This window comes from Hydra viridissima, unplaced genomic scaffold (assembly GCF_058129835.1).
Source record: "Hydra viridissima isolate aposymbiotic clone 2 unplaced genomic scaffold, HvirCarnegie_v1 scaffold_5, whole genome shotgun sequence".
Taxonomy (NCBI): domain Eukaryota; kingdom Metazoa; phylum Cnidaria; class Hydrozoa; order Anthoathecata; family Hydridae; genus Hydra; species Hydra viridissima.
Window position 1 is genome coordinate 8,975,423 of NW_028324304.1, and position 26,603 is coordinate 9,002,025.

The 26,603-nt window shown below is 30.4% G+C and overlaps 2 protein-coding genes, 1 long non-coding RNA gene and 2 pseudogenes across 6 annotated transcripts; 3 read left to right on the forward strand and 2 right to left on the reverse strand.

Moving 5' to 3' along the window:
• Nucleotides 1-821: 821 nt before the first annotated feature.
• LOC149888474 (zinc finger MYM-type protein 1-like) lies at nt 822-25,168 on the reverse strand. Of its 4 annotated transcripts, XM_090087493.1 has the most exons (8): nt 24,598-25,168; nt 9,343-9,491; nt 9,105-9,177; nt 8,873-8,927; nt 3,424-3,514; nt 2,630-3,094; nt 1,719-2,533; nt 822-1,626 (listed from the first exon to the last, which is right to left on the reverse strand). In XM_090087493.1, exons 6-7 carry the CDS (start codon nt 2,888-2,890, stop codon nt 2,372-2,374), a joined length of 423 nt encoding a protein of 140 aa, XP_089943619.1. In that variant the 5' UTR covers nt 2,891-3,094; nt 3,424-3,514; nt 8,873-8,927; nt 9,105-9,177; nt 9,343-9,491; nt 24,598-25,168; the 3' UTR covers nt 822-1,626; nt 1,719-2,371. The 4 variants fall into 4 exon arrangements, with proteins under 4 accessions (XP_089943619.1, XP_089943618.1, XP_089943620.1 ...); XM_090087492.1 differs by lacking the exon at nt 24,598-25,168 and having other exon boundaries at nt 2,630-3,090; nt 9,343-9,772; XM_090087494.1 differs by lacking the exon at nt 24,598-25,168 and having other exon boundaries at nt 1,135-1,626; nt 2,666-3,094; nt 3,413-3,514; nt 9,343-9,772.
• On the forward strand, nt 4,371-7,101 carry LOC149888475 (uncharacterized). The gene is made up of 3 exons (XR_016453029.1): nt 4,371-5,749; nt 5,831-5,884; nt 6,312-7,101. It is a non-coding gene; the product is annotated as an uncharacterized LOC149888475 (long non-coding RNA).
• LOC149888476 (zinc finger MYM-type protein 1-like) lies at nt 9,833-13,288 on the forward strand. Its single transcript, XM_090087490.1, has one exon. It carries the CDS (start codon nt 10,012-10,014, stop codon nt 12,286-12,288), a length of 2,277 nt encoding a protein of 758 aa, XP_089943616.1. The 5' UTR covers nt 9,833-10,011; the 3' UTR covers nt 12,289-13,288.
• On the reverse strand, nt 14,248-17,244 carry LOC145182069 (uncharacterized; annotated as a pseudogene).
• LOC149888477 (zinc finger MYM-type protein 1-like) lies at nt 22,437-23,792 on the forward strand (annotated as a pseudogene).
• Nucleotides 25,169-26,603: the final 1,435 nt, after the last annotated feature.

A 26,603-nucleotide genomic window follows, 5' to 3' on the forward strand; every position in this document is an offset into this window, starting at 1 on the left:
TCTTTCCCCATTTTTAAAAGATTGTTCTTTAACAAACAAAGCAGATGACAAGTCTTGGAGTCACGGATTACTATTGTTGTTCTTTACACAACAATAATCCGCGAGCTTGTAACAAATCCCTGAATGTGACGACATAAGAGCGAATTTGCGGCGAAAATATAACTTTAAAACTGCAATTGTAAAACTACTATATCTGGTTTAACTTTTATGCTTGAATATTTGTCCTTGTTTCACTAACGACCTTAATTTTCGTTCTCTAATAATTTAGTATATTTTCTATTTATCTATACTAACCACTGGACAATCGTTTAACACAACCGTTTTAACCGCAAAAAAAGAAATAAATCAATTACTAAATTTTTTTTTTTTAATAAAAGAGGAAAATCGTTTTGATATTTGATTTTAATCGTTTTGAATCAGAACGATTCGATCGATCAAACGATCAAAACTTTTTATATTTGATTTCCGTTGTTTGTGAGTTTAGACTATGTCTTTGTCACTAAACAAAGACATAGTCTAAACTCACAAACAACGGAAAAAGTTTTGTATTGGGTTGTCCGATAAGTTCTCGCCTTTTTTTTTTTTTTTTTTTTTTTTTTTTAATTTTTTATAACTTTATTTTAAACATAAAATAACAACAATTTAATTAATAATGTATTCTCCGTTGTGGTTGTTGACTTGTTCCCAACTTAAATCGAGTTTTTTGATTCCCCTTTGGAAAAATTTGTCTAACCATCATAGGCGTAGAGTTTTTGTTTTCCCGGATGGGGCATAAACTATTTTGTAGGAGTTGAAAATCTGAAATAAGAAATAAAAAGTTGTTTCAAAGGGCATAAAAATAAAATTTATTTTCACAAGTAAAATGTATTCATGCGTATGAAGGCAAGCATTATAAAATCATCGATCAAATGATCAAGATCAAGAGAGTAGGCAATATTGCAATGGTAATTTAAAATACCGTAATGATTCAATCGCTCCTGAGACATTGTAGAACGCAAATAAGTCTTTAGCCTACGAAGACAAGAAAAAGAGCGCTCACACGCACATGAGGTGACAGGTATACATAGTAAAATTTTTTACCAGCTTCACAATCTCGGGAATCAGTGGAATTAATTAAGAAAGGACACCATTATGGTCTACAAGCTCATTAAAAACTGATTCAAAAACAATTAGTTGAATAATCTTGAAATTTGCATGATCCAGAAATATGTCGCGATGGAGTTGTAGCCTTCTATAATCTTCAGTCATCTTTGTAAAAAGCCTCAACGAATCAAACTTCCAAGCACTAACCAATGAGAAATTTTTCTATATTTGCTAAATGCTTAGTGGTCGCAGTCGGTTCGAAACGGGTGGCAAGTCCCGTTATAACACAATCCAGAGATGCATAGAAAAGTTGGCGGTAGTAGTCCTCTGGAGTCGTAGCAAAGTATGGAACTCCACTTCCAGTAAATTTTGATGTAATTTTACGTTTCCGTGTTATCTCTGGTTTGTCAAGTAAACTACATTCTGTTGCTACAAAGGCTGCATCCCATAAGACTTTAAAGCGAGTATCAACCCGGGCTTTTTTTAACACCTCCTTAAGCGTATTGATGGTATTTCTTGCTTTGCAAAAATTAAGCTGCATGCCTAAAATTATTTTCAATAAACGTTTCACATAATTTGCTAAAAATAATATTTATATATATAAAAAAAACACTATAAAATAAAACAAAATTTACCTCGGAGTGCTGTATTAGCATCCTCGATTATCTTGAAGATCATGCGCAAAATTTCCAATTTGAAAAATGTGTCAAACTTACAAAAAGATTCCAGATAACCCGCTGCTTCTGACTTATTTTTGGCTGAGTTAGCAGAATGATTTTAAAAATCCTCTAACTAGTTGATAATGGCGGAATAGTTACTCGTAATAGATATAAAGGACGGTTTTCTAAGGATCCATCGAGTGTGGCAAAATAGCCGCAGTGATGTTCCGCTTTCTACATCCTCTACATTTCGAAATTTGTTAAAACATGCCAATCGTTTTGGAGATCCACGGGTAAATATGATGAATGATTTCACTAATTTCATTATATTCCTGATCTCTGTTTGAATTTCAACAGAATCTTGTGCGACCAAGTTGAGATTATGAGGGCGGCAGTGCACGTAAACTGCCCGCTCTTCTTTCCTCCTCATTAAAGTCTGCAACCCATAAATACTTCCAGAAATTTTAGACGATCTGTCAAAACATCGGTCCCGACAATTTTAAATCAACAGGCTAAATCGACACTTAATCTTTCGCGGACATATCCGTTGTTTTATTGGTCATCAAACTATAGAATTGTGATTCCCTTATACTTTCGCATTGCTTACGAAGCGTTGCATGAGCAAAGTCTTATAGGATTTCGTTTTTAATTTCAGGCAAGAGCCATTTTTGCTTTTCAGGACGATTTAACCATTTCTTCAGTTCCAGAGAATCGTCTGCTCGTAATTTGAATAGCATGCGAAAGTTTGAATTATTTTCAACCTTTCCACGAATCACAAGACCTTGCGTTCCCTAATACATTAAGAAGAAACATTGAGTTATCCAGTAAATAAATTTAATAATTGATAATTAATCTTAATTTTTTCTTAAACTAAATTAAGGAATTACCAAATAAAGAAGTGTTGTAAATATTTTTGATAATACCGTACGATTATCCATCATCTCTTTATTTTGGTGATGATTAAGGTGTTGGATAACGGTCGATTCCAGTGTAACTGAGGCGATCATACTAACAGACGCCCTATGGAGTTCAGATCGCTCTTGAGAACTAAAAATTTGCAACGTTTTCTTCCAATTAGAAAATCCGTTTAAAATAAAACCCTCGCACGAATCTTTTTCTCTTGAACTACGAGGTAAAGGCATTTTCATTTGGGTAGATTTGATGCAGGTAGAACAAAAAACTTTTTCTTTCTCGCGGTCATGTAAAACCCATTTATGGCTTTCATTCCAGCTTTGTTTAAATTTTCTTCCCTTTTTTGATGGAAAAGATGACTGTCTTCAACAACAAGGTCTAGGCTCCTTTGTAAAAGACGGCGACTCAACAACAGCGGTTGGATCAGTTGCATAATCTAACTGAACAAATGATAAACTTTCATGAGTATTATCTGGGAACTTATTAGCATTTTGAGATTCAGAAAATAATGCAACTGTTTCAATTAGATTTTTTTTTTGTAAAGTATTTACTAATCTTCTTCATTCTACAACATTGTACAACTTATTACTTAAAAGTCAATGTACCGCTGAACAATTTAAAAATTTCTTCAAAAACTTACGTTTTTTTCAATTCAAATGATTTTTAATTCAAAACTTTTAAATAATAATACAAATATTAACTGTTAAATAATAATACAAATATTACAAATTTATCAAAGAAAAAAATACTAAACGAACCTTTAACTTACAAAGCTCATTAGTTTATGTAGTTCCGTTAACTTGCTTTTTGTTACGTTTTTATCTCAAACTTCCTATAGACTCATCAGAAGCGTGAAATTTCTGAAATTCGAAAGATAATATAAACTTTTGAAAGATTAAACTTTTGAAAATCACCATAGGTATTTACGGAAATATTACAACCGTTTTTAAATCCTTATATTTGTCAATGTTTAAGTATATCATGGTTTTTATTTTTCAAATATTTTTGAAAGCTTGGTGAAATAAGTTTCCTGATGGGGCTCGAGCCCCCGAGCCCCAGCGCGTTCTACGCCTATGCTAACCATCCCCGTAGTTCGACGTCATTATTGAATGAAACGCCGCACTATGCATCGCTTAGCGGAAATGGGATTGTACATATTTTTTAGTGATTTTTCATATTTAAATTTTTCAAGTTTGTTTTTTTTTTGCATTCAGTTTTTAATTCTCTTTAAAAAAAAACTATTTTTAGTTTTTTTTAAACTTTTTACATCTTAAGGGTTTTTTTAAGGTTTTAAAAAACTCACATTTTTGTTAAAATCCTTTCAAAGTATATGATAAGTGTTAAATTTCTATATTATTTTTATGCGAAATTAAAATAATAATGTATTTAATTGAATGTAAAACAAGAAATAAAAAAAAAGGTTTTTGAATAGCATTTTTTTTGCTGATTTTTTGATTTCTTAAACATTGATTGATTTAAGCATGTGGTCACAGAGGTCGCCTCGTTTTTTTTGAATTAAATATAGCTACTGCAAATCGACTTTACTGCCATGCAAAAAAATTGAGGCGACCTCTGTGACCTCATGCTTTAAAATCATTTTTACTACTGTGAGTTTTATTAAAAACCGAATAAATTCTGTGAAGTAAATGAAAATTCCGTAGTTCAATAACATACGGTAAGTTTTTATTTGATTCAGTTTTACCTTGCGATGGTTTTTATAAATTATCAAAATGGCTACTTTCACTCTTCGTCAACTTTTAACACAAACATTTCCAGAGCAGGTGAAATATTCAGAAACTAAAGTAAAATGTAATCTCTTCAATATGATCAAACATTCAGTTTCTAGAGAGTTTGAGTAACTTTTGGAGGATGAAGATAATTCTATTAAAGTTTTAGTACAGGAGGAACGTGATAACATGTTATTTGCAAAGTGGGTGGTGATGGTCAGAGTGACCAATCTGAGTTTCAGAATGCAGCAACTATGAAGAGAGGTGTGGATGATTACACTGTTTATAGTAAAGTGTTTGTACTGTTGGAGATTAGAAGTGGAAAAAAGATACTATGGAAAAATTGTAATCCAAATAGTCCAGATGCAACCCGTCATCTTATGTTTTGTTTTTCCAAAGAGACTGCTAGTTTTATTCAAGAGAAGTTTGAACATTTACAAAATGAAATTTTGTCTTTAGAGAATATTAAAAGTAAACTTATACTTCATGACAATACTTTTGTTATAAATTCAAGTTTGTCAACTATTTATACCACAATGAATGATGGTAAAACACTTAATGGTATCAAAAATGCTTTAAAAATATAGCATCTTAGTGCTGTCATGTATGTCAAGCAAGTCCTAAGGAGTTTAATTTGGAAACCATTTGGAATAAAGATAAAAATATAGACAAGAATATATTGAAACTTGGAATTTGCAGTCTTCATTTGTGGATATGCAGCATGGAGTGGTTTTTTTTAATACTACTTGCAAACTTCCAGCAGTGAAACAAGGAAGAAAAATTGCAGCAAAAAATAGCCAAGAATTTATTGAAAACAAAAAAAAAATTCCAGCACTTATTCAAAATACAATTAAAAATAAGGGTATCTTTTGTCAGGAAGGGAAGTGGTATATCCTACACTAGCTATGTTGCATGAAAATTCTTTAATAATCCATCTGTGACTGGAAGAATACCACTATGATCAAACTATTTAGGGACCTGCTCATTGATATGAATAGTGCAACCGCAAGACCAGATGTGAAAATTTTCAAGCAAAAATCTGAACGTCTGTTTGGTCTCATTTCTAATGATCAGTTTTTAAAAACCATTCCAATATCACAGTCTTTGCATAGAATGGTAGTTCATGGTGTTTCTTTTATTAAATATTTTAAGTATCCAACAGGTTCTTTGTCTGAGAGTGCCATTGAAGCCAGAAACAAAGCCAACAAAACTGCATGAGTAGGTCATGCACGTTTAACTTCTTTTGCTGAAAATACTAGGGATACAGCTAATTATTTATTTATGACACCTGACATGTACCTATACTGTAAGAAGAAAAAAATGCAAGAGGTATAAAAGCTATACTGTAAGCTGGTAACTGTTCTTAAGGTAAATATTGGAGAAAGCTATGTATATCTTAAATTTAAATATTTAATGTTATTGTTTAATTTTATTAATGATACATTTTAGATGCTGGTGGTAGCCAATCTGATATTTCTGAGATCTTTTCACATAATTAACACAGTATGTTTTTTTATGCTTGAAAAAAAAAAAAACTAATTGTTAGAAAAGTTGAAGCATAAGAATCCCAAGCTTTTATGTTTGAGGAAAAATTGCATCAATTGGCCTCAAATTGACTCAATTTTGCCATGTTTTTGTTTTCCTCAAAGATGTGTCTAAAGTCCTATTTCTACTTAGTGATGCATAGTGCAATACTTGAAGGCTTGTTGTAAATAAGGATTTCTGAGACATGTTTAGAATGAAAATTTAAATTATATTTCAATTATATACATTTATTACAGTGAATACAGTTTTTTCTTGAATGTAAAATTATTAGAATTAGAATTTGATAGATAATTTCTATAATAAATAATTTATATCTTAAACTATACTATTTTTTACAGTAACAAAACTTTTTAAAATTTTAATGTTTGTTATTAAATAATTTTAGGAAGTCAAAGAGCAATGGTTCATATTAAGAAAAGAAAGCAAGGAAGCATCATTAAACCATGCAGCTGTAATTGATAAGCAACTTTTAAAAAACGGCTATTTTCATAGCCACATTGTTAAAAACCTATTTTAGCATCAGAACCTTTATTCTGCATTTTAGGGGAATGGAACTTCTGGAGTATTTATTTTACTTTTATTTATAATAAAATACTTATGTTATTTCCTTTTTTATTTAACATGAAAATATAATTTGGAGACTAAAAATGCCTGTAACCTTTAAAAAACATAAACTGATATATCAGACTTAGAGTTTTAAATATCAAAAACTATCGGTTTTATATCTTTTTATTCAAAAATCAAATTAGTCCGGATAAACCAACTAAAAAACCGGAATGAAACCGGTTTTAAAAAAGACCGGACTTTTTTTATAAATATTTGTGTTAACAAACACAAATTGATGCTTTGTTAAAAAAATTACTTCAAAATGTTAAACAGTTCTCCAGATATAAGGCTGTTTCCTTTTTTTTCTATCAGCGCGACGCATAGTGCGTCGTGCAAAGTGTTTGAAAGAGATCGGAAGAGGTGAAAATCCGATGGCGTTAAGTCTGGAGAGTATGGAAGATGTGGCAGCACTTCCCAACCAAGCATTTGAATTGCATATTAGTGAATAGCTTCCACGCTTCTTTTTAGTAACAGGTTGAAATTATTTTGTTTTAGTTTTTTCCATTTTTATCAGTTTAATTCAATGAACATGATTGTCTAAGAACATGAAAACAGTATGTGCAGCTTCAATTTTTTATCAATTTTCTAAATAAAATCTTTAAAAATGCGGTTTTGCCATCCAAATTCAGTTTCAAAAGCATCATCTCCCACCCAAGCAAGATCTCCTACCCGAGTAAACTTCTCTTTCATAATGACCCTGGGTTTTTAACACAGAATCATTAGCTTCAAATCAATAGCAGATAGTGATGTTTTATTTAGGTCTTGATGAATAAGTTTTGTAAACTTTTGTCCCAACATTCCTTGAAGGAACTGTCTTCATGATCAGGTTCAATTCAAAATTTGTCAATTTTTTTGTTTCTTAAAATACCACCTAATCGTTTGCTCTGATGTGGTATACTTTTTGGAGGCAGCATAAACTATTTAGGCTCCTTCGGAAACTTTTTACAAGGCCACCTTTAGAGAAAGAACTTCACACTTATTACATTTTCGAGAACGGCAATTGCTGCTTCCTCTTCTTCAAAAACTGTCTTAATTTTCCATGATTACAATTAATTAATTAATGTAATCTCGGAAATTTAACTAAATCAAAAAAGGTCTTCAAAAATCTTATACGCAAAATTTAAATTTTGCCTTTAAAATGCCGCAAAAAACAGATTTTTTTACCGTAAAAACAGATCCAGTATTTACATAACTTTAAATCCGTTTATTGAATTACCAATATATCACCAATGAGGAATCAAAAATACAAAAGGTAAGTTTGTTTTATCTATTTTTTGTAATGATAAAATTTCGAAATGTCAAAGTTCTGACCAAGGTCCAACAATCAAATTGGTGATCCTAAAAACCTACAATCATTAAAAAATATTAGATCAAAAACCCCAGCTAGCCAGCCCATAAGGTACCCGGGTGGGTCCCGGCCGGGTAATCCAGTCGGGATAGCAAACAGAAACCATACGGAACCCAGTTGGTATTCAGCTGGGATAACCCACATGGATCCCACAATTATCCCAGGTATTATAGGAATAATAATAATAATAATAATAATAATAATAATAATAACAATAATAATAATAATATTAATAATAATAATTATAATGACAAAAATAATGATAATGATAATATTATTATTATTATTATTATTATAATTGTTATTATTATTATAATAATAATAATATTAATAATATTAGTATTGTTACTATTGTTATTATTATTGTTATAATTAATATAATAATAATAATAATATATTATTATTATAATTGTTATTATTATTATTATTATTATAATTGTTATTATTATTATTATTATTATTATTATAATTGTTATTACTATTGTTATTATAATTGTTATTATTATTGTTATTATTATAATAATAATAATAATAATTATTATTATTATTATTATTATTATTATTATTATTGTTATTATTATTGTTGTTATTATTGTTATAATTATTATTATTATTTTTATTATTATTATTATTATTATTATTATTTTTATTACTATTTTTATTATCATTATGTCTCATTACAAAGCCCTGTAGCTATATTGCTGGCTGATAAAATGCATTTTATTAATGGCAACAATAACACTGCAAAAAATAATTTAAATTAAAAAAAAAGCAATTACAAGTCGTAAACTAACAAGTTTTCAAAAAGTGTACCAACTCTATCATATAGCATACAAATGATGCAAATAGCAATACTGCATCACTGCAAGTCATAACTGATTGAAAATATACCAAGAAATACATATGAATGCTTACAGGTTATAACAATTAGTTAACTAAATTTTCAACGAGCATAACTGAATTAAACAAATAAGAGCATTTTAGAATGTTACTTCTCAAGCATCTCCTTGGTTGTGGTCTTAGTGGCAAAGTTTTGTTTTGAAGCAACTAAATACATATAAAACAATTATGTTAATGCCACAGTATACATGTTAAATTATTATTATTATTACACCTTTTAGCAAGTATTACTTTTCTGGGCTAAATGTTGTGATCTAGATAAATAACTCGAGATTAATATGTTGCTATTTAATGTGGGTATACAAATTTGAAGTGAAAACTTACTAAACAAAATCTGTGTCAAGCTGCCTCAACTATTACTGACAAGAACTAGGAAAGACATTGTTACCTTCAAGTTCTATAATCAAACCAAGAATTGGCTAGAGAAAAAAGTTTGAGCTGTTAAATAAAGGAATACCATCAATATTTATGTGAATTGTAAGCTGTGTAATATCAGATGAAATTGAAGATTTATTTAGGAGCAAAGATAACCAGTTTTTTAATCCTATATTAAAATACTCACCACCAGCTACAGAAGCAATAATAACGTTTCAATCAGTTCTAAGAAGTGTTCTAGCATCATTAGGCAAATCTAAATTTGATTTTTGCTAGTTCTAAATCAGGGGCGTCGCCTTGGAGGGGGTAGGGGGGGGAGTCTCCCCCTCCCAGAATCTAAAAAAGAGAAAAGTTGGGAATTTCCTTGCCGAGAGTTGGGACAGTTGGGAAATAGGTGATAAAATCAAAAAATACTTTCTAGTTAAATAAAATTAAAATGTTTGCAAAAATCCATCAAAGATCTAATTCTTTTTTGACTTGAACAAATAAGCTTTACGTTTATTAAACGACTTATGGCTGTTTTCCACAAGACGAAATAAATTGTGGAGTCATAAAGAAGAGCCCTTTTGATTTCCACGTTGTTTTTTTTTTCGCGCTACTTTTTTTTTGTTATCAACAATAAAAATGGCAGCTGAAAGTTTATGCTGTATGTTTGACTAAAAGCAGTTATTCTTTTTTTTTTCATACTTTCTACTTTGAAACGTGAATATTTATTTCCATGAATTGATTTCAACATTTGTCTTATTTAATGTTTATAAAAGTTATCACACTTATTAAGAGTGATAACTTATAAACATTAAATCAGTTAAAAATTACGGTAAATTATAGTATCTGCATTTGTTTTCCAGCACTAACTATGAAAAGCAAAAGATATAAATTACAATGTTGCGTATGCAAAGCAGTATTTAACAACGACTATAAAACCAGTCATGAAAGATCCGTTCATGGTGGTAGAAAGGTTCATATACAAACAGTGGGAGCCCCAGAGAATCCTTTTCTAGCCTCCTTAGCTTCAAAAAAACGAAAAATGGTACCTCAGAATGCTGGTGATGATGTCGAAGTGGATGATGAAATACAAAGTAGTGAACATACAAAGTTAGACTTGATAATAATTGAAACATCGACTTCAACATGTAGTATATCCATAGAAGAAGAATCAACATCTTCTGATAAAAAATTTGAAGAGGATGCAAGTTCAAAAATTCAAGATAATGATGCAAAAGGGGAAAACTTGGGTTATATTGTAGTCCAGGAACAAGCAGAGAAACTTACAGAACTAAATTCTAAATCAGATCATTTAAACCAGTTTCCTGACCGAGATGAAAAGGATGACATGAATATTATTAACTTGGATACTTCTGAAGTAAGCAGTGAAACAACAAGTTGGACTTTGCTCATGGGGAATTTGGGTGTTTTAATAGATAATCTTAAAGATTGTAATGACATTTATAAAAAATACTGTAAAGAAGAATTAGTAAATGAAAAATTCGCTGCGATTGAAATTGTAAATGCAACAAGTTCTGTGGTGGAAATGTCAAAAAATGTTTTGAAAATGGGAAATGCTTTTTTAAGAAAACTCGATATCAAAGCTCAAAGTATTATAATTGACAAATCAGATTCATCAGCATTGATAAGCCATGACCCAGGATTACGTCCACATACAATTACAGATAATCAAAAATCGTATTTAATCCAGTTAGGACCACACCAACCAAAACTTGCTAGTTTCCCAAGTGACGGTAAAAATAGATTTAATCCCCAGTGGTACAAAGAGTTTGAACATTTAGAATACAGTACCCAGAAGGATGCCACATTTTGTTTTGTCTGCCGGCTTTTCCCTAAGGTATTTGGAAAGAAGGGAAAAACTGAAGATGCTTGGATAAATGTTGGGGTAAGATCTTGGTCCAAGATGAAAAGCTATGGGAAAGAAAAACTTGGAAAGCTTCAGGCACACTTTACCTCTCAAGCACATAAAGTTGCATTAAGTGAATATTGTCACTTTCTTATGAAAAAAGGTCATATAGATCACCTTATTGATAAATCCAATAGACTTGCTCTTATAGAAGAGCAAAAAATAGAGGTACAGAATAGAAAAACTGTTGAAATTCTTATTGATACATGCAAGACTTTAGGAAGCCAAGGGCTAGCGTTTAGGGAATCGGACAGTGCTAATCAAGGTAACTTTGTTGCAGTAGTGAATCTTATCTCTCGCCACAATCCCACACTAAAAGCCTGGATTGAAGATAGAGCCCTTCGTCCATATAGAGTTACATACACAAGTCCATCGTCTCAAAATGAAATGATTAGTTTAATTGCAACTGAATTAAAGGGAAAGATCATAGAAGAAATTAATAGCTCCAATTTTTTTTCCGTGATGGCCAACACTACTCCCGATATGTCACATAAAAACATAATGAGTATAGTTGTGAGAACAGCCAGTGAAAACGGTGAGATTCAGGAAAGGCTTTTAAAATCCGTTGAATGCACTGAAAAGACTGGAAAAGGGATGGCTGAGCTAATTTTATCTTCTTTACATAAAGAAGGCATTGACACATCAAAGATGGCTTTTCAGTCGTATGATTACGCGAGTTCAATGTCTGGACAATTTAAAGGAGTACAAAAGTATATAACAGAAGAAGTTGGCCATAATGTACCCTACATACCTTGTCAAGACCACAGAACAAACACTGCTCTTGAACATGCATGCAATGTTAATACTTTAATACGAGAATTGTTTAATGTCCTCGAACAGTTGCATGTTTTCTTCACATCAAGCACAAAAAGATTTAGTCATTTAAAAGAAAAACTGGAAGACATTGACAGTGCACTACAGCTTGTAAACCTGTCTAGAACAAGATGGACCGCACGAGCAAAATCTGTTAAGGCTTTAAATCAGTGTTTAGAGAAGGTTGTTGATCTTCTTCAGAGCATCTCAAATAATAAGATTTTTGATACTAACACAAGAACTAAGGCAATGGGGCTTCTGAAAAAAGTAACAACTTTTGATTTCATTATTACTCTTTTCTTCATGAAGAATATCATTGAGAAGATAAAAATATTAACAGAAATCTTAGAAAGTCCAAACTTCAATGTTATCAACAGTATAAATGTAATTGAAAGTACTGCCAAGTAACGATACAGATGCTATGAATAATTTGATTGAAAGTGCAGTAATATTTTCTAGGAAATTACACATTGATGCAGAAAATGATTACGAACGACACCATAGATTAATAGCAATGGAGATGAAAGCTTTTTACCGGAAAGAATTCAAAGAGGTCATAGACTCTCTAGCCATGGGTTTAACAGAAAACTCGGCAGCATTAAAGGAAATATTTGCCCCTATCACCAAAACTTTTAGTTTTCCTTTAAATAAGGATAATTTGAGTATTGAAAACTTAACAAAAGCAAACAAACTTTTTCCTCCTGGATACAAGGACCATATTCCTGACGTTCATGTGCTGAAAAGCCAGATGGAAATTTTGATAGATATCTGTTTAGAAGAAGGTCATGAAGATTTTAAGTCATCAAGAACACCAGCTAAGACGCTGCAAGACATTTTGTACCATGTTGTGAAGTTAAAGGATATACTGAAACAAGCCCATAAATTATGCATTTTTGTAATCACAGCTGCTTATGGTGTAGCATCAAGTGAGCGTTCATTCAGTCAACTCAAAATTGTAAAATCACATCTGAGAACAACAATGAGTGACGAGAGATTGGATAGCCTCATGCTACTAAAGTGCGAAAAAGAACTTTGTAAAGGAGTTAACCCCGAACATCTTGTTAAACGATGGGTTCAATTGAAGAAACGTCATATTAAAATCAAACAGTAGACAAAAAATGATAGTGATGATAAAATATTGTGCGTATAAGTTTTGAAATAAAATAATATTTTCCATATTCCTTTGTACTAATTCATTTCCGTAAAATTTTAAACTGCTATATATGCTGCCAAAATGGTTTGTAAAGTTTATTGGATTTGTAAATTGTAACATTTTTTTGGACTGATACAGTTTCACTATGAATGGGTAAAACCTTTAGACGTTTTTTGAATTGAATATTTTGTATAAATGTAAAGGAAGCTATGTTTTGTTAAAAGAAGTCAATAAATACTGATAATTGACAATTCATGAAAGTGAGTGCAATGTAGTATAACAATCAGTAGATTTTGTAAATAGGACAAAAATTGATTTTTTGAATTCTTAAATTATAAAAAACAGTTGTGAAAACTATGTTGAGCAGTTGGGAAAAATAAGGTCTCTCCCCCCCCTGGAATTTTCTCACGCAACGCCACTGGTTCTAAAGCAAATTATTTATAGCACTATGAGAAATGCAATCGTCCATCGCTTTAATTCATCTGATACACTTTCATTCACTTTTGTTACGCAATTGGTGCCATCAATATCATCACTGTCTAAATCATCATGCAAACAAGCTTTCCATTCGATGTTATCACTAGATTCTTCAAAACTAATGATAGAGTTAGTAAAAGGTAAATTTATATTGTCATTCGACAAGCATTATTTTTCGGGAATTTTAGGAGACTCGGGTAACAAAGTATTTTTGACAATTGGACATGATTTAGAAGAATTAAACTCTAAAATATTATTCAACAACTCGGATTCATTGCATGATACTTCTTTCACAATTCTTGCTATTTCAACAGCAATTTTTCTACGTTTTGTTTTGTCTGAACTCATTGTAACGTTACTTATATCATCGTAATTTTACAAAATGCTTTTCTGTTATTTAACAAAATTAATTAATTAATAAACAATAAATAGATAATAAATATCATACATCAGAACGCACTTTTTTTTGCGTATTGCGTATTGAGTATATTACTCATATCATACTCAATACGCAACTCAACGTACGCAATTTCTTTGAGTATAATACTCAATACGCAACTTATAGTACGCATTTTTCTTGAGTAGAATACTCAATACACAACTCATAATACGCATTTTTTTGAGTAATTTGCGTTTTTTTTTTTGAGTGTAAAATATAATTTTGTTCTAAAAGTAATATTGTTTTTTATATAATGAACAAACAGAAACACGAAATGAAAGAGAAAAAAAAAATTATATTTTTCTAAACTGTATTTTCAATTCATAAACAAAAACAAAAGTAATGAAGAAAATTTTCAAACAACTGAAGAATTATTTTCACTCAGCCATTTCATTAAGTATGGTTAAGTTACTTTTTAAAAAGGCACGATTTATTAGTGTTTCATCGGTCATGTTGCCGGCTCTTTTTCGATTAACTACACCACATATGCTAAAAAAACGTTCAACATAAGCGGAGGATGTCGGTATATTAAAAAACATGAGACACAAATTATAAAGATATGGCAATTCTTTTCTTTTCTCAAACCAAAATGCATCATAATGAGTTTTGTTGGTGAAATTATGGTTTCTTAAAATGTTTACAAAGTTATTCCTTTCTTTGTCAGCTAGGTGTCCGATGCTAAGTTCTTTTTTATTGTACTCTACCTGATCCAATTCTATGCTTTGATAAAACTGATCAAAGGCTTCATCGTCAGGAACACTTTTTTGAGAGAAACTATTATTAGAACCACTTGCTGTCAAATCGTTTTTTTCGTTTTTTTTTTTATTAAATTCAATTGCCAAGTTTACTAATGAACTTAGTCCCAAACTGACTGTGGCTTTTGCAATCGGTCTTTGATACCATAGATAAAGTTTAGAAACATTTAAAACTGCAGCAGCTGCATAAACAGCAGAGTTAAGCTCATGCTCAAATTGTTTTTTTACATTAGTTATCAGCAATTCGCAAAATTTTTTCTTTTTATCATCTTTTTTAGCCATTTCCTCATATTGCATGATTAATAAATGTAAACTTGGTACCAAGTCACCAATATGTACGCGATTTCTTTGATTCAAAAGCGTAAATCTATATGCTGGGAGCATCAATTATAAATAGAATTCAATCTCTGCTTGAGTAACTGGACATTTAATAGTTTCAAAGCAATGTTTTTTTATATGCTTTGTAAAAACAAATCAACATTAAAAAACTTGATGACCAACGAGTTAAATTTTCGTTTCTTAATCTGTTTTTTTTTGTTGAAATATTCGGGCAATTTGAATTGTCTGATGAGTTTTTTTAGCAAATGAACAAAGCAATGACAAAATAGTTTTCAATCGTTTGCATGACCTCACAGTATTACGTATTGAAATATTAAATTTGTGGTTTGTGCATGCAAAACGAGGTACTTTTCTGCTGCCGAGTTCAAACTCTAATTGATCTACTATACTATGATCCCCAAACTCATAATTATCAGCATCATCAATTCCAGTAGCATCAATCTCAGCATCAATCTCATTAGATAGTTTGCTAAATTTAATATCATTTTGGATTGGATTTATTTCTTCAGTAAGCAATTCGTTAATTTCAGGTTCAATTTTGTTTTCAGGTGAATCTTTTAGTTCCTGATCATTCTCATCAATGTCGTCATTCTCAAACAATTCTTCCCAAAAGTCTTCTTCAATCCAATTGCCGTTTTCCAATTCATAGTTGAGCATTTGTGGAAAAGCTCTAAGAAAAGCTTTACCACCATCACTCACATAACCGTCAACTTTAGATTTATCGAAATCATATTGATTTAATATTTCTTCTGAAACCAATATAATATTTTCAGCATTATGTGGGCCACTCATTCGTTGAAGACCAAGAACTATTAGCTTTTTACTGAAATCAGCAAAGGTAACCTGGCAACATAAGGCAAAAAAATCAGCCAGTTGGCGGCCATCCCAGATATCACCTATTAATGTAATAGTTTTGGCTTTTTTAAGGCAGTTAGTGATTGTTTTTTTTACCTTTTCAACTACCATAGGAACTATATTATAGACAAAAGACTTCTCGCATGGTAAATGATTTTTATGACGCTCTAAAAGTCTTTTTAGATGAATGTTACCTAGCTCTTGTGTTGCCATATTGGATGACATTACATATTTAGTTAGATCCATAATATTGTCATCTAACAACGAGTCATCATCATTATCAAGACTTATATCATCATAAGCCTTTTTCCAAGCCATAAAATCGTCTTTGCCCTTACATTGTGTGGAATTAAAATGCTTAAAAAAATTACCACTTTTACCTAGTGGTTCATGTAATACCTTATAGCAATAAATGCAGGTAAAATGTAATTTTTCTTTCTTTCCGGGTTTAAAATTGATTTCGGTTTGGCAATGAAAAAAGTTTAAAACCGAACTGTAAGTTTTTTCAGTGTCACCAAATTTGAAAATTTTACGCGGAAATTTATTGTTTTTCAAGTTATGTTTAATTTCATTAATCTCTTTAACATATCGTTTAATACTTATATTTGTTAATAAAGCATTGCTTATGCTTTCGCTGCACGATGGTTGACTATTTTCAATCGACAATACGGCTAAGGCACGATTGCTTCTGTCAGAATTTATTTGTTTATTTACAGACTGATTTTCTTTATCTTCTTTATTTATACTTTTTTCTTTTTTTTTTCTCAAACTCTTTACATTAGAGTCTGAACCTAATTTTCGTTTGGCGGATCTTCCATACATGTTAAAGCAAAAAATCTAAAATAAAACTTTTGCTAAGCAAATAAGCAATATTATAAAACTAGTTTAAATTACATTACATATATAAATTACTTTAGTTTATATAAGATAAAAGATTAAAATGATTTATTTTATTTATCTAACTTATTTACTATAGATAAAAAGATAAATACTTGCATCTTATATACATCTATAGCCTCATAAAAGTAATAAAAAATTATTAAAAAAGTCATTATTTCAAATACAAACGCAAGAAGTTTATCAACTTACAAAACAAAGCAACTCAAAGTTTATCAACTTGTAAAACAGCAAATTGTAAATTGTTATTTGAAACAAGCTCATAAAGTCATTAAAAGCAATGCTACTTACTCCCTAGAGGCTTCAAGACGTGATTTTCGACACGCAAACCTTAATAATTTATCTTAAAAAACAAATTATAATGGTTAAATTATAATTTAGTGTTTTTGTTTGTTATTTATAAAAAAATATATACTTTAACAACTAATTTATATTTTACACTCAAAAAAATTGCGTATTTTTTACGCAAAATACTCAAAAAATATGCGTATTATGAGTTGCGTATTGCGTATTGCTACTCAATAAAAATGCGTACTATGAGTTGCATATTGAGTATTAGAGTGCGCCAAGTTCCCGTATTTACGGGAACTACGGGAGCGGGATCCTGTTCCTGCTTTTGGTATTTAAAATACGGGAACGGGATCCTGTTCCCGTAATAAATAAAATACGGGAACAGGAAATTCCCGTTCCTGTTCCCGTACGTCATTCGATGTTACGGGGTTTTCCCGTAATTATTATATTATAATATATAATATATATATATTTATATATTATGATATAATATATATATATTATATATATATTATATATATAATATATATATTTATATATTATATATATACATATTTATATATTTATATATTATAATATATATATTTATATATTATAATATAATTTAAGTAATACGGGAAAAGCCGTATTTTTACAAGTTTCCCGCATTTTACCAAGTTTCCCGCTTTTTTACGGGATTCCCGCTATTTTATGATTTGCGCGCATATATTCCCGTTTATTTTAAGATTTTAAGATTTATGTTATAAATTTGGTACTAATACTAGGAACAAACTACTATAACTATAAGGTAAATATATATAAATATTATAATAATTTAAAATTATAATTAGGTTTAAGACCTAATTATAATTTTTTTAAGTAGTTTACTATCTTCGTTTCTTTGCTAACTTTCTTCTTTTCTTTGCTAACTTTCTTCTTTTCCTTACTAACTTTCTTCTTTTCTTTACTAACTTTCGTCTTTTCTTTACTAACTTTCTTCTTTTCTTTACTAACTTTCGTCTTTTCTTTACTAACTTTCTTCTTTTCTTTACTAACTTCTTCTTTTCTTTACTAACTTTCGTCTTTTCTTTACTAACTTTCTTCTTTTCTTTATTAACTTTTTTCTTTTCTTTACTAACTTCTTCTTTTCTTTACTAACTTTCGTCTTTTCTTTACTAACTTTCTTCTTTTCTTTATTAACTTTTTTCTTTTCTTTACTAACTTCTTTATTTCTTTACTAACTTCTTCTTTTCTTTACTAACTTCTTCTTTTCTTTACTAACTTTCTTCTTTTCTTTACTAATTTCTTCTTTTCTTTACTAACTTTCTTCTTTTCTTTACTAACTTCTTCTTTTCTTTACTAACTTTCGTCTTTTCTTTACTAACTTTCTTCTTTTCTTTATTAACTTTTTTCTTTTCTTTACTAACTTCTTCTTTTCTTTACTAACTTTCGTCTTTTCTTTACTAACTTTCTTCATATCTTTGGTATCTTTCTTGTTAATTACCTTATTTTCCTTTGAATATAAGTTATTAGTTAGAATTAACCTTTTTTCCTTTTTTTTTTTTAGGTACATAGCTTTTATTAAAACTCCCCTGTGTGTCTTCTATGTTGTAAAAATCTTCTATGTTGTAAAAATGTTGTTAAGTTAATAAATTTAAAAAATAAAAAAAATAAAAATAAAAAAGAATCCAAAAAAAAACAAACACCTAAACCAAAATAAACCACAAAAAAAAAAAAACAAATTATATAACCAGGAAAAAAAAAGAAAAAAAAAAAGCAGGAAAAAAAACCAGGAAATATTAGACGTTCCAGGTGAAAAACGGGAACAGGAACGGGATTTTCCCGTTCCCGCTTTTTAAAATACGGGAACGGGAAAGAAAAGAAAGAAAAGAAAGAAAAGAAAGAAAAGAAAGAAAAGAAAGAAAAGAAAGAAAAGAACGAAAAGAAAGAAAGAAAAGAAAGGAAAGAAAGAAAGAAAGAAAGAAAGAAAAGAAAAGAAAAGAAAGAAATAATATAGGCTTAGTCACCAGTATCAAATTTCGAAAGAAGAAATTTATTTCTATGCCTGCATTTTGAAACCAATTCGTTCTTCTTATTCAATAAGGTACCTTCATTAAACATAACAATCATGTACTTCTCATGCAGGCATAGCATGCAGCATTTTGTGGCCGGGTTGTACGATTTGCAATGTTTGATTATCTTCCACTTAACGATAGGTGTGAAATTTTTTTCTTTCATTTTCCATATTTCTTTCGATAGTTCTGTGTCGTTCTTATATTTTTCAATGTTAAAGGATTTTTGGTGGTTCGCATACCTTAGTTTGAAAGGTGTTTCGCTGATGCCGTAATATATTTTATCTTTCATTACTGGGTTGCTGGAAGAGATGGTGGCTTGGTAGACTATGTTTTTTGCAAGACAATTTTGATGTAAAGGACACTTAGTTTTATTGATGCAATTACAGGTTTTTTCTGTAATGTTGGGGTTTTTTTGCTGCTGGTTTTTTTGCAGAATGCTTTGGTTGTGGGAATTTATGATGTCTTTTATGTTCGGCATGCAGCTGTAGCTCACTTTAAGAGCCAAAAAATTGAGTCGATAGTCGGTAAACCATCTTTAAGGAAAAAAAAGAAGATAATGTGATCGACAACGTAATATACTTCTTATTAAACGGTATGGAAGTATCCGGAAACGCAGGATTTTACACCGATAGCATCGATATGTGCCCAGTACGCGTCAAGTATGCAGGAAAAGTAAATTTCCCTTCAAAAGTATATACACATATATATAAAATATATTTACGCAATAAAACATATTTACGCAAACTTTCCCATACTTCACCAAAAAATATAGTAAATCGATGCAAAAAATTGTTAAAAAATTTTGTCTTAGTTAAAAAAATCAAAGATGTGCGAAATATCAAATATTCAAAAAATTTTTTAATCTAACATACTCTAAGCTTTATCCATATATCTACTGTTTCTTCGTTTTATATATATATATATATATATTGCTCTATTTATACAAAATATTGAGCACTCTTATACGAACAAGAGATATTGTATTTGATAATAATACAACTTGAAATAGCTATATATATATATATATATATATATATATATATATATATATATATATATATATATATATATATATATATATATATATATATATATATATATATATATATATATATATATATATATATATATATATATATATATATATATATATATATATATATATATATATATATATATATATATAGATAGATAGATAGATAGATAGATAGATAGATAGATAGTTAATAAAAGTTAAAAAAGTATCATATCATGGTTAGCAAGTGTGTTGCATATGGTTGTAAAACTGGATACATCAGTTCTTTGGAAGATAAAAAAAGTTGCTTCTTTTCATTTTCCTTTAAAAAATGAAGAGTTACTAGATTATTGGGTTCATTTTGTAAGTTGTAATGATTGGGTGCCTTCACCTGACTCAGTTTTGTGTGAAAAGCATATTAATGAAAAGTACCATATCCGTGGTATAAAATGCAAGTTAAATTGGAATCTGGATCCTATTTCTTAAACTTTTTCAAGTGAATGCTTAAAACATCCTTCCACACTACCATCACCTATTGCTATGAGAAAACCACCTGAAACTCGGATTTATCAAGAAGATGAACTTAGTTCTTTTTCTAAAAATGATAAAATTACTGACTGGAACATGTTAAATATTAAACATTCACCAGAAGGCTTTGAATTTAAAAAACATCTCAATTTCCCATCCGGAAATTTGTCGCTGGGGCTTTGTCCCACCCGGGGAAATTCACCAAGCTTTCAAAAATATTTAAAAAATAAAAACCATAATATACTTAAATATTAACAAATATAACAATTTAAAAACGATTGTAATATTTCCGCAAATACCTATGGTGATTTTCAAAAGTTTAACCTTTCAAAAGTTTAACCTTTCAAAAGTTTTAATTATTTTTCGAATTTCAGAAATTCCACGCTTCTGATTGAGTCTCAAGGGCGTTTGAGATCGGTAAAAACGTAACAAAAAGCAAATTAACGGAACTACATAAACTAAAGAGTTGTGTGAGTTAAAAGTTCGTTCAGTATTTTCTTTCTTTGATAAATATGGCAGAATTATTTGTATTATTATTTAAAAGTTTTGAATTAAAAATCATTTGAATTGAAAAAAACGTAAGTTTTTGAAGAAATTTTTTAATTGTTCAACGGTACATTGACTTTTAAATAATAAGTTGTACGATGTTGTAGAATAAAGAAGATTAGTGAATACTTTTCAAAAAAAGAAAATCAAATTGAAACAATTGCATTATTTTCTGAATCTCAAAATGCTTATAACTTCCAAGATAATACTCATGAAAGTTTATCATTTGTTCAGTTAGATTATGCAACTGATCTAACTGCTGTTGTTGAGTCGCCGTTTTTTACAGAGGAGCCTAGACCTTCTTGTTCAAGACAGTCATCAAAAAAGGGAAGAAAATTTTAAAAAAGCTGGAATTAAAAACATAAATGGGTTTTACATGACTGCCAGAAAGAAAAAGTTTTTCGTTCTACCTGCATCAAAGCTACCCAAATGAAAATGCCTTTACCTCGTAGTTCAAGAGAAAAAGATTCGTATGAAGCTTTTATTTTAAACGGATTTTCTAATTGGAAGAAAGCGTTACAAATTTTTGGTTCTCACGAGCGATCTGAACTCCATAGGGCGTCTGTTAGTATGATCGCCTCAGCAACATTGGAATCGACTGTTATCCAACACCTTAATCATCACCAAAATAAAGAAATGATGGATAATCGTACGGATTTATCAAAAATATTTACAACACTTCTTTATTTGGTAATTCCTCAATTTCCTTTAAGAAAAATTTAGATTAACTATCAATCATTAAATTTATTTACTGGATTAATAAATGTTTCTTCTTAATGTGTAAGGGAACGCAAGGCCTTGTGATTCGTGGAAAGGTTGAAAATAATTCAAACTTTCGCATGCTACTCAAACTACGAGCAGACAATTCTCTGGAACTGAAGAAATGGTTGAATCGTCCTGAAAAGCAAAAGTGGCTCTCGCTTGAAATTGAAAACGAAATCATACAAGACTTTGCTCATGCAACGCTTCGTAAGCTATGCGAAAGTATAAGGGAATCACAATTCTATAGTTTGATGGCCGATGAAACAACGGACATGTCCGCGAAAGAACAAGTTTAAATCTGCATTCGGCGTGTTAATGAAAAATTTAAAATTGCTTTTAATGGGATTTTAGCAAACCGAGAACATCTAGAGCGCAGCTTTGCTAAACTGTTTGATGTACGTTTTGTGTCGATTTAGCCTGTTGATTCAAAATTGTTGGGGCAAATATTTTGACAGATCGTGTAACATGTCTGGAAGTATCTATGGATTGCAGACTTTATTGAGGGGGAAAGAAGAGCGGGCAGTTTACGTGCACTGCCGCCCTCATAATCTCAACTTGGTCGCACAAGATTCTGTTGAAATTCAAACAGAGATCAGGAATATTATGAATTTAGTGCAATCATTCATCGCATTTACCCGTGGATCTCCAAAACAACTGGCATGTTTCAACAAATTTCGAAATGTAGAGGATGTAGAAAGTGGAACAACACTACGGCCATTTTGCCACACTCCATGGATCCTTAGAAAACCGTCCATTATATCTATTACGAGTAACTATTCTGCCATTACCAACTGTTTAGAGGATTTTGAAAACCATTCTGATAATTCAGCCAAAAATAAGTCAGAAGCAGCGGGTTATCTGGAATCTTTTTGTAAGTTTGACACATTTTTCAAATTGGAAATTTTGCGCATGATCTTCACGATAATCGAGGGTGCTAATACAGCACTCCGAGGTAAATATTGTTTTATTTCATAGTGTTTTTTTTAACATATTATTTTAAGCAAATTATAATGTTAAACGTTTATTGAAAATCATTTTAGGCATGCAGCTTAATTCTTGCAAAGCAAGAAATACCATCAACACGGGGTGATACTCGCCTCAAAGTGTTATGGGATGCAGCCGTTGTAGCAGCAGAATGTAGTTTACTTGACAAACCAGAGATGCCACGGAAACGTAAAATTACATCAAAATTTACTGGAAGTGGAGTTCCATACTTTGCTACGACTACAGAGGACCACTACCGCCAGCTTTTCTATGCATCTCTGGATTGTGTTATAACGGGACTTGCCACCCGTTTCGAATCGACTGAGACCACTGAGCATTTAGCAAATGTAGAAAAATTTCTCATTGGTTGGTGCTTGGAAGTTGGATTCGTTGAGGCTTTTTACAAAGATGACTTTAAAGATTACAGAAGGCTACAACTCCATCGCGACATATTTATGGATCATGCAAAGTACAAGAATATTCAACTAATTGTTTTTGAATCAGTTTTGAATGAGCTTGTAGAACATGATGGTGTCCTTTCTCAATCAATTCCACTGTTTCCCGAGTTTGTGAAGCTGGTAAAAATTTTAGTATGTATGCCTGTCACCTCATTTACGTGTGAGCGCTCTTTTTTTTGTCTTCGTAGGCTAAAGGCTTATTTTCGTTCTACAATGTCTCTTGAGCGATTGAATCATCTCGCTGTTTTAAATTGCCATCGCGATATTGCCTACACTCTTGATCTAGATCATTTGATCGATAAGTTTATAATGCGTGCCTCCATACGCATGAACACATTTTACTTGAAAAAATGATTACATTTTTATACCCATTAAAAAAACTTTTTATTTTTTATTATAGATTTTCAACTCCTACTAAATAGTTTATGCCCCATCCGGGAAAACTAAAACTCTACGCCTATGGTAGATGAATTTTATCTTCAGAAACAAGCACAATATTGTAGTGGTGTTTATGTGGGTGCAGATGACAAAGGTACTCTGTACAAATGAGTTTTTGTATTTATGATAGTGTGAGGGCGGTGGATTTAACTATATTTATTATTATTATTATGTTTTCTTCTTTTGCAGTAAAGGGGAAGGGGAATGGGAAGTTTGGGTTTGGTGTTGTTTGGATTAGGTATATGGAGGTTGGGAACTAGGTAGATGGTCTGGGGAGTATTTGGTTAGGAAAGGGCTAGGTTTAGGAATAGTTTGGTTAAGAATGGGCAAGGTCTAATCAAAAAAGGCTTAACTTAAATTCGCCGTCCTCAGTATATTCTATAATATAAAACTCAACAATTGTTCTATTAATGTGTAATGGTAAGCACTCTTATATTTGTGTGACGTAAGTGTAATAGCGCGGATATGCTAAGGTGCGCGGTAAAGCATCAAACTTTTCAATAACAATATTTAACGCATATAGTAATAACAACAATAATATTAATAATCTAAATGCAAACAAAAGTACTTACTACTGGTTCTTCTTCTCTTACTTATTTTTCTTAATAAATATTCTCAAATATTCTCATCAATATATATATTCTCTTAAAATTAACTCATGCAAATATCAATAAATCAATACAGATAATAACGCTTATTTAAAGTTACTCAAATATCTTTTCTTACCAATTCTTCTCGTAAGTTTCTCTTTAAAATCTTCGTAAATACTTCTCATAAAATTCTCTTTAAATCTTTAAAAATTTTTTTTTCATAAATTCCTCTTTTAAATCTCTTTTCTCATAAAATTCTCTTTTAAATCTCTTACTCTTCTTAACTCTTACTTTGCCATTTTAAAACCTCTTCAAAAACTGTTCTTCAAAAACTCTCTTCAGAAACTGTCTTCCCAAAAACTGTCTTCTTTTCTTTTTTTGAGCTTTTTATAGTTTTCGGTTGTTTACCGTTTTGCTACTTATTCATCATTTATTTATATGACAGGTTGAATAAGTTTCCGTGCGTACATCTTTTCTTGGTTGTTGTTATTTTTTATTTTTCTTGTCGCTTTATCGTTTATTCATATGACAAATTCAATAAGTCTCTGTGTGTACGTCTTTTCTTGGTTGTTGTTGTTTTTACTTTTCTTTTCGGTATATCGTCTATTCATTTGACAAAATCAATAATTCTCTGCGTGTACGTCTTTTCTTGGTTGTTGTTACATTTTACTCTTCTTTTCGCTTTATCATCTTATTCATATGACAAATTCAATAAGTCTCCTTGCGTACTTTTTGTTGGTTGACTCACTCTTTCTGTCGAATATTATATGAGTCGGGTAAAACTTAAAGATAATGTTTACAATTTTATCATTTTCCCTCCTCACAATAGTTTAAAGAAATCTATTCCTTTTATTATAAAAGTAATACTTGAAGTTACTATAAGTGATAATTGGCTTTCAGATCAAATATCAGATTCTATTAGTTCTCTTTCTCTATCTGGTTTTAAAATTCGAGGAATTGTTACTGACAATCATCAAGCAAATGTAACTGCTTTTAGTTTGCTTCATTCTAAATTTGGTAACCAATCAAGTTTATTTATTTATCATACTGATAGTTCAAATAATAAAATATACTTATTTTATGATAGTGTTCACTTAGTTAAAAATATCAGAAATAATTTATTACACTGTAAAAAATTAGTCTTTCCATCGTTCACATACAATATAAAGGATGATTCTAATATAGTTGTCCAGCTGGTTATATTACTTGGGGAGATTTTCATCATCTACATTCTAAAGATGAACAACCTCAGGGTAATTTAAGAAAAGTTCCAAAAATCACATATCAAAGTCTTCACCCTGTTAACAGAAAGCAAAATGTTTCTATTCCACTGTCCATTTTTGATTAAACAACAATTACAAGTTTTAAAAGTTATTTTCCAGGAAGAAAAAACATTTCTGGTTTTCTTACTATTTTTCAAAAGTGGTGGACTATTTCAAATTCTAAACAACAATTTAATCCAAATAAACTTGGTAATGCCCCAGCAAGCACATAATGTTGAAACAACGTTGAAACAACGTTGTAACAACGTTGATCAACGTCGATCAACGTTATTTCAACGTTTTTTCAACGTTGTGTGCTAGCAGGGGGAATTGTTTTTGATGATGGTAAAACAATTTTTTTTAGGCAACTTGCTAATTGGATTGAACTTTGGCAAAAATCTCCATATTTTACACTATCAAAACAAACATCACCTGCTCTTATCACAACTTTGCGTTCCCAAGCGTTACTTATAGATGAGAAGGATGTTCGTATGTGCTCACTTTACAACTTCAAAGTGACCCAATAGAGCGTAGATTTTCAAAATATAGACAGATGAGTGGGTGGAGATTTCTAGTAAGCTTACTAGTAGTTCAACATTTAGAAGTTACCTTAGTATGTCAGTCTTTAATTAAGGAGAATGTAAATTTTTGGGAACAGGATCTAAAGAAAGACCATAATAACCCAATTAATAAAGAATTACTGGAAATATTAGATTTAAACTCAAATGAGATATCTGAATCAACTCTCCTACCTGAAACAGAAGAGGTTGCAACAATAATTGCTGGTTATATAGCTAAGAAATTGATAAAAAGAAGCAAATGAAATTATTGCAAATCTATGCTAGCTACAGATACAAGCAATATAGTTATTTGTCCATAT

What these genes read in the sequence shown, in the direction of transcription:
- LOC149888476 (XM_090087490.1), top strand. Translation starts at nt 10,012, where the DNA reads ATGAAAAGCAAAAGATATAAATTACAATGTTGCGTATGCAAAGCAGTA.
- LOC149888474 (XM_090087493.1), bottom strand. Translation starts at nt 2,890, where the DNA reads ATGAAAATGCCTTTACCTCGTAGTTCAAGAGAAAAAGATTCGTGCGAG. An exon ending in TTACAACACTTCTTTATTTG is followed by an intron (nt 2,534 to 2,629) that starts GTAATTCCTTAA and finishes TTAATGTATTAG; the next exon opens with GGAACGCAAGGTCTTGTGAT.